Raw genomic sequence first — 12,168 nt, forward strand, 5'->3', positions numbered from 1 at the left:
TTATATTCGACACTATTTTTCTCATATGACACAACACTGATGAAGGCTATAGTTAGCCGAAACGTTTTTTTAAACCAAATAAAAATAATGAAAACCCAAATGAAAACTTAAATCAGCGTTTTTCCCGAACCTAAAAATCCCAAGAAAATCAAAAATTTTAGAATAATTTTACATATAAAATGCCAGCGATCTTCATTTCATAGCCATCGCTGACGCCTTTTTTAGATAATATTGTATTATTTGTAAATATAATTTTTCGAAGATTGATACTTGCAAGATATACATATAAATTTTGTGAATGCAAATAATAATACATCACTATTATTAGATATTGAATGTTTTTTGTTAAATTAGATCGATTTTCAAACCCCAAAATTTAAAATATATTTACATTTTACCCATTATGTTATGTACCTATACACTATTTGTACATCGTAAAACATTTGCTGCATTTGTATGGTTCATAGTTTATTTGCCAAAGTATTTATTACTATAAATAGGTATATATGTTGTAATTATTAACTGTATATTATGTATATTTCATTTAAACTATATCATTTTTAAAATACAAACCAAAAATCTGAGGAATAATTATGTTTTCCATGTATTCTACAACATATTTATTAATCCGTTATATCTAACTAGCGTGACGTCATAAATCTCGCCCGTAGGCTGATCTTTTAATAGAAGGCACTGCGCGAACTTCAGAATACATTAAAATACGCAACCAACCGTCATTGAACCGTCCAATCAGATCAAAGGAGTAATCGTTGTAGATCGTGCGTTATCGATGATGTTCGGTACCTGGAGAAAATTGACAATTGACAAGAGAATTAATTGTTTATTATTTATTATTTTTGACTTTTTAGTTCGTTTAATTTAATAATTACTAAAACCAGTAGTTCGAAAGATATATTTAAAAATAAAAGATAAAATTCCAAAAAATTAATTATCTATTAACGTGGATTTGGACGACAATAGGTAAGAACACTAAATTTATTTCTATATTCGATATAAACTTGTTTATTAGGTTTTTAGTTTGTGATGTTTCATGTGATGATCATCATGTTCATCGTCTTTGAATTGACATGAGGATATCTATGGAAAAGTAACTAATCTGAAAGTAAGCCAACATATCGTTTGTCCATTGTGTGCTAACGAAAAGATTTTCTTTTCGCATCATGAGGAAGTATTACATCAATTGAAAATTTTAGGAAGTTGATCATTTGTCATGGAAAAGTATACCAATGGAAATTGCTTGCAATAGAAGTAATTCTAAGGGCAAATTTTATTATAATTATAACCTGTCTATTTTTTATATGTAGATGTTTCAGGTTTTAAGAATAAATTGGTTGAACCCAAAATCTGGAGGAAGTACCTATATCCATACACAGAATATGCCCATTAAGAATACTAGTCCAAATTTGCTTTAATGGTAGGCAATTATTCAATACAAATTAACTTTTTAAGTGACTGAAATATTAAATAGTTTAGAATATGGTATAACAATGTAAAAAAATACTATTTTCAGGAACGATTAGGGCCCGATATATTTGAAACTCATGTTGGACATAGTATTGAGTTGGGTAGAATATTATTCTACGTTAAGTGAGGATATCAGATACCTATTATTGTACTGTATTTTAATATATACATTAGAATTGTTGGTTTTTTCATATTTGTTTTATATATTATTTTACTTACAAGTTATATAAAGTTAACACTAAAATCTACTTTTTGACTTATATAAGTTAGTCTGTGGTTTAATGCGTGATTACATCCACATTATGATTTCAAGTTTTTAAAATATAAATATTATAACTGGCTTTAAAAACTCCATTAAACTGTTAAAAGTGTAATTTATTTCAAAATAAATATACATATACCTATACCTAGGTATATATTAATATCGAAAAATATATATTAATATCGAAAGACATTTTTATTTCCTTAACACCAATTTAATCATCACATACATATGTATAAACATTTATTTACGTTATTTCAAATGAAGACCACAGGAAAAACCAGCTTTGTTCATTTTAACTGGAGCCGAGAAAATGCAATTACGAGTGAACTACTCTGGTTTTTCTCCTGTAGGGCAAAATAACTAAGCTGTAATATCTCTGGGACTAAGCATATTATTATTGCTTTCTTTGATGGTGCCTCGAATAATGCTAACACTTGCCTATAAAATTGTCTCGCTATCAATTTCTATGAAAATGTAACATATTATCTGGTTTTTTCCATGTAGTCTTCAAATGATCTAAAAATTCAGCAGGAATGATCCATTATGCAGCAAACACACTGATGTTGAATCATGGGAAGCTTTTTTGTGGGCATTTCACAAATAAAATGAAATGTCTGATCAAAAACTGAAAATGCAAAACAGATAGTAAGCTTTATAAATACATACATATATATAAATAATCATACCTACATCTATTTATGTCGTACAATCCAACCGATATTTTAATATCCTAACCCAAGTAAATAATCAAAAATGCACTTTTTATATCAAAAGCAGTAATGTTACCAAGGGTTCCAATTAATATCCAGGATTTAAAAAAAAACACGATCCTAATTCTTATTATTTTTCTAAATACGTATTGTCTGATAGGCAATTACAAAATATAAATCTGATGTAAATAGAAAAATAAAGTAAAAACTGTAAAAACAGGTAAAAACTCTTGGGTAAAAACAACAACAAAAATTCTAACCAAAGATTTAACCGTCATACGACATGAGCATCACGTGATTGCACAATACCCAACGATAGGGTACGTACCTCTTTCATCTGATTGGACGGTTGGTTGCGTATTTTAATGTATCCTGCGAACTTCGAGTTCCGGGCTTTACGCCCTGCCCTGGGGCTACTCAGTTCTGGAACTTTATGACTCAATTGAATGGAGTGAGAGTATCGCGTTCATCGCGTTCTTGAACAGTTCAGAGCTGCTCAACTGCGTGAAAGGAGAACATCACGAATGACGTATTTCGGAATGTCCTCCATTGTTTACAAATGATTCATCTATTTTTATCAGCTGTTTTGAAACTTGTTTATCAGTTCGAAAATATTTAATTAATTAATTAAAAATGCGAAATGCCGAAGACGATAATAAAACTTACGCAACGTCTATTAGTTCTGCATCGACAGTGTCCGAGGAGAAAACGTCGATAAGCGAAGATTTAGATCACATTTTACCCACGAGTTTGGCAGTGGAAGAACTGAAATTGGCCTTGAACAAAGTAAGCAAGCTTTCGTATATAAACAGATAAATTTTAGTATAGTATCAATAAACATTAGGAAGCTACAGAGGAGGAACTGACTAAAGCGATCAACAGGTGCAAGGAATTGATACTTGAAAACGAGCAATGCTCTACTGAACGAAAGTGGCTTGTAAGACACTTGATTGAACTTCGTTTACGCCTTCAAGAGTGCAAAGAAGCTATGAATGACCCACAGTAAGTCTGAATTAATAATAAATAAATAAGAAATCGGTTACTAAGGTTTTAACTGTAGGCACCCTAGAAATAAACAGAGTGGTGTATCAAACAGAACAATTAAAGGACATCATTTAAAATTACAACCGCTACTAAGGAGCACAACTTACAGATATTGTGACCATTGTACAGGAAATATTTGGTATATCATAAACTCAAAAAGGAGCCTTTGAGTATATTTAATATTATTTTTATTGTAGGAGTGTAGTTCAAGCATGGTACGAATGTGAAGACTGTGGATATGTCTGTCATTACAAATGTCTCTCTGTGATAGTGAGGGAATGTGCTCACGTGATTGCTTGTGAAAGGGGGCAATATGAGCTGAATATTTGTCCGGAGCAAGGGATGTCAGCACAGAAATATCTCTGCGCTGAATGCAGAGTGCCTTTAGTATTAAGTAAGCCTTTTTTTTATTTATTATTACATAGTTATGTAGTGCTATTTCAAATCAGTCTTAAAAATATATTTCTGGGTTTATTGCTAGCTGCTCCTTCAGGAATAAGTAGCTGCTTAGGCAAATTATTTCTGCCAGGTAATTTTTCTCGTTGTTGTTAAATAGATTGAAATATACAGGGTGTTTTCTACGTAACCTAACACATTTTAAAGGATGATTCACTTCTAGACCAAGTAGTTATGTTGAACATACAATTATCATCAATTTATGACCTTGAAACGTAAATAAATATTAAGAAATCATCTCATAAGAATGTTTCTTCTTTAGAAAACACTTTGTAGTTGTTGTAATAATATTTTTAATTAAAAATTATGTGCTTCAAATATATTAACAAGATTACTTTTTTGTTTATATATAATCTGGTGTTTTGCTATATTTAAAAAAATATGACGTCACTTATGCCCATTTAACAGGTTAAGTAACAGAGGGCGTTAGTAAAGAATGATACTCAGGATGTAGCTATAATTCCGCGTTGCCGTAATTTTACTTCGTATGTTAAATTCACATTATTTTTTTTTACTTTTATTAAATTTGTAAAAAGATTGGGATTTATTATGTCGTATAAAAATATGTAACTGCTATATTAATGTTATTCTACTAAGATTTATTAATAAGTAGTATTTTCACTAAGAAATATAGATTTCCAGAGTAATAAACAGGTTCCTTAAAGCCATGCTAATATTTAACAGGACGATTCTTGAATCTACTCTAACAAAAAACCTTCATATGAATGTATGCCCTAAACATCTTAACTTTTGAGATAAGAGGTGGTAAATTAAAAAAAAATCATAACTTTAATGTTGTTATAGATGTTTTTATGAAATTTGATACACGTCTTCTATGCAAAAAATGAATTTTTTGATGTACAATTTTTACTTTTAATTTTCGACCAACCAATGCAGAAACAATTTCCGCGCAACAGTCACTCCATCAGATTTTTGGCGATTTGGTTGATTTTATTTAGTTTCTTTAAGCAAAAACGATGCGTCGAATGAAAAAATCAAGAGATGAAAATTATTTAGAAATAAATGAAGATTTTGAAAATACTGTTTATTTTAAGAGAAGTCAGTGGCGTACCATTTTTTCTTCAAAAGTATTCAGTGTAAAATCCGTATGGACGTCACATGATTGAAATAAATAAAATTATTTTACGTCAAAAATGGCATTTAGCGTGTTATCAAGTTTTATAAAGATATCTATGATAACATCAGAGTTATTATGAAAAAAAAATACAAAATTTTACCACCCTGAATCTCAGAAGTTAAGATATCTAGGGCATACATTTATATATATTTTTTTCTTAGAACAGCGCCCCCTTAAATATTACCAGGTCATTAAGGAACACCCTATAAAGAAGTGCAAATATTTTCAGGGCTGGTAGATCTCGATAAATCTCGATCGATCTCGTTTTTCAAATAAGTCCAAAATAACCGAGTTATTTTACTTTCAAAATTTAAAAAAATATATATTTTTTGCTTAAATTTTAAGAACCACTTTATCTTTTTTAGGTTTTATTTCTTGTAAATTTAAACAACTACCTACATGTTGCCATATTATCAAGAAATTATGTTTTTAACTAAAAAAAATTGAAAAATGATTTTCAAAAAATTGCAAATATAATTTTTTTATCGCGAAAAAAAATCATAACTGTGTTTCTGGGGTCGAAAAATAAGTGCAAATATTTTAAGCGGTAGTATACGCTTAAAATATTTGCACTTATTTAAGGCCCTGTATAATTAGGATATTCACTACAAAGTGGGGATCTGCCATATACATATAAATAAGTATACTCAGTGTTCCCTATTTAACCCCGTGTACTGTTTCCGTGTCGTAAGAAAAAGACAACATAACTCAGCTCCATATTAATGCTGCATAAGTCTATTTCACCTGGATATCGATTGAACTGCGATTGCGCCAAACTCCGATTGATTGTTGTTTAGTTCTGTTTGGATAACTTTTTGTTTGTGCGTGTAAAAGAGTGATTTTGTTTAGTTTATTGTTTCCAACTATTTTTTCGATATTTTTCCAGCTCCACGATAATGTGTTATAAATAATAAAAAAAATAAATAAAATTGAAGGTTAGGTGAAATGTCAGTCAACCACTTCCCTTTAAAAGCACTGACCAATGAAAACTTTTTCAGGTGGGGCATGCGCAGTCAAATGAATATCCGGGTGAAATAGACTTATGCAGAATTCTATATTTCTCTTTCACCTTTTGGGCTTCACTTTTTAGAGATTAGGCTGAGTATATTTATTATACGTATATGTGATCTGCCCTCTAAGTAGTGATTTGCCCTCTGATGGCAATGTGTGGTACTTTCCATAAGTGACGTAAAAAGGCGCTATTACTCTGAATTTGAAATGTTAGAAGGTGATGATTATTTTTTTAATAAATTTGAGACTAAAACAAAAAATACAGGTATCAAAAAATTGTATGAAGATTGAATTTACATATTATTAAAAAAAATACGCTAAAACACCAGATTTTTAAGGTTAGGTTCATACATAAATTAACTAAATGACATTATTTAGACAGAGTGTGGTCGGAAATAAGAAAGTGCGACTACACGGGTCTTTACTACTGCTCGGCCTGTCACTGGTGCAGTTCAGCCATAATACCAGCCAGAGTGATACACAATTGGGACCTATCACCACAACTAGTCTCCCAAGCCAGTTTACAAATCCTTAAAGTCACATCGAACAGACCATTGATCAATTTAGAAAAACTAAACCCAAAATTATTTTCCTACGTTCAAGAACTGAATTTAGTAAGGCGATTGAGACAAGAACTACAAGGCTTACAAAAATATTTAGTTGTATGCAGGAAAGCACAAGAGGAACATTTGTTGTGGAAGTGTGACAGGCCTTACCTCATTGACAACATTGACATGTACAGTTTGCAGGACCTGATGGACACGCAGTCGGGTGATTTGCTGTCAAAATTGAATAATTTAGTTGATTTGTTCTCGGCACACGTGAGGAACGACTGTGAGATATGTAAAGGCAGGGGGCATATTTGTGAGATATGTAACAATGACGAAATTATTTATCCTTTCGTGTCCACTGTGTATGTCTGTGATAAGTGTGGGGGAGTGTACCATAAACAGTGTATGGCGAGGAAGGATGACGTGTGTCCTAAGTGTAGTAGGATTAAAGAAAGGATTGAGAGAGAAAAAGAACAAGAAATTAATAATAATTAAATGATTTGCCAAAATATTTTTAGTATTTTATGTCTCTGTCCTTTTATTTTTTGTTTCTTTATTAAGTTTTGTATTATAATCCTATATCTCATCAAAATTAAATTATCCAGGGTGGACCGAATAGTATTTCGGAAACTTCGGCAGCATATTTTGCAGATAAAAATAAGTAAAAAAGTTCGTATAAATGTATGTCCTAAAATGCTTCGTTTCGGAGATACAGGGTGTAGAAGTTTCATTTTTATTTCAAGTTTTTCCAAATAATTTCTGAACTAAAGTCTATATTTGGATGAAAATTGGTGTCTGTGAGTTTTTTGACATGAGAAATTTGTTTTTGATGTCAATATTAGTAGTGGGAACTATCGAATGAATACTATCGAAACATTCGATAGTTGCAATTCATTCGAATAATTCGATAGTTAGTAAGAAAACATTCGTTGAAAACTATTCGAATACAAATTATCGAATAGATCCGTCATCTGCCTTGAAATATTGTATTCTAGTAATTCGGCAGCAAAAACCATTCATTTATAAAATTCATTCATTTATGAAATTCATTTATTGGTCAGGATCGATTATAATAAAATATTAACTGAATTTTAGTTGTCGCCCGGCGACGTAGGTTTCTTTCCGAGAAACCCGACAGCGGTCGGTGGCAATGCTATGAAAGAAGCCGACATCTTTGATTTTTTGCGGAGTCAGATATAGATAAGGACACATTATTTTTTTTTATTGAGGTGCTAGTATTTACATAGAAAATACATTATGAAGGGCGCTGTTGCCATATTTTGGTATTAGTTGATATTAGCAAAGAATATTATTGTTTGGCTTTAGTTAGTTAGGGATAGTATGTCTATATATTCTGCATTTTTTTTATTAATATTCTGTTGTTACACTGCAATAATACTTGTTATTTTGGATGTAGGAAAATGATTTTTAATGTTTTTAAGCAAAGACTGGTTTAATAATTAATAATAACAATAAGAATTTGTTATACCTATTAACAACAAAATTTAAAATCATTTAATATAAATATTTTTTTAAGTAGTAGCAAAATATAAACAACAAATTAGATGTCAAAATTATTTATATTAGATCCTATTTAAAAATAATATAGTCTCTAAACTTTTTGGCAACGTTGGTTTATTAAATAATAATAATTACAGAACTAATTTGCTATATTAACAACCAATTTTAAAATCATGAAATATAGACATTTATTAATTTTCTAAGCATGCGGTGTAATGGAAGGAAAATATAAATAAAAAATTAGAAATCAAAATTATTTATATTAGGTGCTTTATATTACTATTTAAAAATTATATTTACTTTTACTGGCATTTACTTTAAAAAATAAATGAAATATTTCTTCGCAAAAAACTACATGTAAGAGAATTACCATAAACAAAATACAAACATCGTTAACTTTTTTTTAAATTGGCACGTGTAAAACTTTCATTTTAATTTTCTCACCCCATAGTTTGAGTTCGATAACCCCCCATTTATTTAACCACATTACTTAAATATAATTATTAAGTTCAACTAATTCATATTATTAAAACATCTAAAATACAAATATGTATTTTTAAAATTAATTGTAAGTTCATCTCATCTCTCTTAAAAATTGCTACTTCTCAAAATTTCCCATTAAAAACTAGACCATATACCATATAAAATTAAATAATTGAAAGATCGGACTACGGAAAACCACACAAATTATCGGAAAAATTTTGACCACCTGCACATGCACACAATCGTCAATAAATAAAAGTAAAAAATAACTACTATTTTAGTATTTTAACTATTTTAATAAACGCAAAAATAGCACAGTATTTATACGGCGAAGTTATAAAAATTTGGAAGAACCAATAATGCACTGACGCATACAAAAATCAAACGAATACTAAATTTCATTTATCAAAAGCATTCGATAGTCGTGGCTCAACGATAACCATTTAGTCGCACGGCGAGGTTGTCACATATGCTTTAGTTTAAAAATGAATGAATGATTTTATTCGAATAAAACCATTCGATAGTTGAAATCATTCATTCATTAACCATTCGATAGTCTAATTCATTCGATAGTTCCCATCGCTAGTCAATATGACTCCTATTTGTAGAGGGCACCAACGACATTTTTTTAAACTGTTTTAAAGAGTAATAACCTATTGTCCGTACCTGTATGAAACTACTGAGTGAAAAAATCGAAGAAAAAATATACATATCCGTGATTTTTTACGAAAAAAATGTCTCTTGGTAAAAATCGCTAGGAGCAACCCTTCTCAAGATATTTAGAATGGAAATAGTCAATACATGATTTTTTCTAGAAAAAATACGATAAAACTGTTTCTGTTCAATCTTTGACGCAAAAAAATTTGAAGTATATTATATTTATTTTTTTATTTAGACTAATAACTATCCAGTCAAAATGCATAATTTTTGTCAATTATGACATGTATTTATTTTTATTGGCTTCTTTGGCCCTCTTTTGAATATTTATTATTTATGGTTAACTTATTCTTGGTATTTGGTCTACTTTTAATAATATAATTAAAATAGAATTATAACTTGATCTTTAATAGTTTTCCGACGTTTCGATCACATTTTGATCTTTTTCGACAACATTGAATGATATATTTCATCATTTACACACATATCCAAACATTTAGTCACAAATTTTTAAAATTTTAAATTTTTAAAAATTATAAATAAAATTTCGGTAAGGTTTGTTCCGCCGGCGCCGCGCCGTTTAATATTCTACCTATACTCTCTATAATCAACTCAGTATATAGTCTAAGAGCTAGCAACGTTTTCGAGAAAGTATTTTAAGACGTCTGGCTCTTTGATATATCTTTTACTATGCTCTCTGGAACAGTATGCGGCCCGTCTGGCTGCCGATACCCGTTGCGTAAACTACTGCGCATCGGAAGAAGATCCTATATTTTTTATTAATTTAGTCCTATAAATTCTAGTATTGAATATAAATCGGACATGTCTCCAAAGCGCAGTGCGTAGAGTTTCCGACCACGAACCGATGATTCAGAGTTCGAATCCGGGTCTGGTCAAAAACTTTTATTTTATTTTCGTTTATATTCTGATAGTAAAGTATTAAATAATTCTGGTAATTAAAAAAAAACAAATATTTAATACTTTACTATTAGAATATAAACGAAAATAAAATAAAAAAGTCTTTGCCCTGACCCGGATTCGAACTCTGAATCATCGCACAGTGCTTCGAACATATGGCTCTAGAGGACAAAAATGCAAAACTTCTCTTTTATTATAGGGAATTTATTCAAACTAGGTTTATTTGACACAAATGATGAGTACTCTCATTGTACAGTGAATATCGGTTATAACGACATTGACGGACCGCTTAATTTCGGTCGTTATAACCGAGCGTTATAGAGAAAAAAGTAACAAAATAGGTTCTATATTTTTATTACGAAAAAGTGATTATATATATCTTTTCAACTTTTCATTAAAAACTATCTTAATTAAAAAAGAGTTAAAAACATGGAATATTTTCAGATGTACATACATATATGTACACACTTATAAAAAAAATCTTATAAGTAATAAAAATGTTGGAGCTGTGTTCCATCTAAGGAAATAATAATTTATAGTATGAAAACGGTGTAAGTATTAAATAAATCCCTGTGATAAAAAAAAAATTGAAATAACATTAGAACATGATTCCTACAATATAAGCCTAATATAAGATAAAAATATTTTTCTTTAATGAAAAAGGAACATTGATGTTATATTTAATTAAAAAAAACTTAAGATACTATAAATTTACTTTAGGACAACAAAATGCATAGATCGTAACGACTCTGATTCAGAAGACTGACATAATTTATAGTATCCAAATCACATGTAGATGAAGTATCCTCACATATAAGATATTTCTGTACATCATTTTCTAATATGTTACTTTTTCGCATTGTTACTGTTCTTTTTGTTGGTACGAGGGGTTCGGATGTTAATAGTTACCTCTTTAATAGACCATATCCATATATTATTTTTTCCTTTTCTTGGGTGAGGTTTTATAATAAGTTGAAAGATGGAAACTTTTTTTATGCGACGTTTCGCTCCAACATAGTGGGCTTTTTCAGGCACAAGTGGTGTCTCATTTGACTCGAAGGTTCATCAATATCTAATAAAGAACACATTTTTTGAAATACAAATAATTTTGAGTTCTTGTCCTTATGATCAAGCCAAGTATTAACCAGATCGGCATTGCTTATCAATTTTACTCCATCTGAAAAGTATTATAAAATAAAGTTCGTCGCAAGCAGACGCAGGTGAACATACAAAAATTAAAAGTGTATGAATATGATAACAAAAATATTCAATAAATACGATATGTTTTGATATGTTTTTTTAATGCCTTTTTGAAGTTTAAAAACGTAAAATTTTTATACCCATTTAAGAATCATCTTAAAAAATAAATAAAAACTAAACAATCACGAACTTGTTTAGAAATAAATTTAAAGTACATACCTTGTTTAACAATATCCATAGTGACTTTCAATTAAGTACGTACCGTTTAACTCCATAATATACAGATCTACTATGAAAGTTATTATTTTCACTGATAAGATAATGATCGCAAAATTTATTTTTAATGAAAATATTTGCTAACAAAAAACGCTCTTAATGAAAAATAATATACAGGATGGTTGAACATTACTATAAGTATAAAATTACATATTCAGATATTAGTAAATTTTAACTTCGTTTTCGATTATTTATTGTCCATGGGATGAAGCACTGTGCATCGGTTCATGGTCAGAAACTCTACGCACTGCGCTATGGAGACATATTCGATTTATATTCAATACTAGAATTTAAAGGACTAATAAAAATATAGGATCTTCTTTCAATGCGCAGTAGGGAACGCAATGTTTTCAGCAGCCACACGGGCCGCATGCTGTTCTAGAGAGCATAGTAAAAGATATATTAAAGAGCCAGACGTCTTAAAATACTTGTTTTTCCGACGTTGCTAGCTCT

At 29.8% G+C, this 12,168-nt stretch overlaps 1 protein-coding gene and 1 long non-coding RNA gene across 2 annotated transcripts; both read left to right on the top strand.

The window, feature by feature from the left end:
- Window positions 1-678: 678 nt before the first annotated feature.
- Window positions 679-1,203, top strand: LOC115886260. Its single transcript, XR_004050863.1, has 2 exons — window positions 679-981; window positions 1,031-1,203. It is a non-coding gene; the product is annotated as an uncharacterized LOC115886260 (long non-coding RNA).
- Window positions 1,204-3,058: 1,855 nt separating this feature from the next.
- On the top strand, window positions 3,059-7,319 carry LOC115886258 (differentially expressed in FDCP 8 homolog). The gene is made up of 5 exons (XM_030905350.1): window positions 3,059-3,246; window positions 3,305-3,462; window positions 3,521-3,643; window positions 3,702-3,898; window positions 6,488-7,319. The coding sequence occupies exons 1-5, from the start codon at window positions 3,094-3,096 to the stop codon at window positions 7,153-7,155; spliced, it is 1,299 nt and encodes a 432-aa protein (XP_030761210.1). The 5' UTR covers window positions 3,059-3,093; the 3' UTR covers window positions 7,156-7,319.
- Window positions 7,320-12,168: the final 4,849 nt, after the last annotated feature.

Source organism: Sitophilus oryzae, unplaced genomic scaffold, assembly GCF_002938485.1.
Source record: "Sitophilus oryzae breed Bouriz unplaced genomic scaffold, Soryzae_2.0 scaffold_476_pilon_pilon, whole genome shotgun sequence".
In the NCBI taxonomy this organism is placed as follows: domain Eukaryota; kingdom Metazoa; phylum Arthropoda; class Insecta; order Coleoptera; family Curculionidae; genus Sitophilus; species Sitophilus oryzae.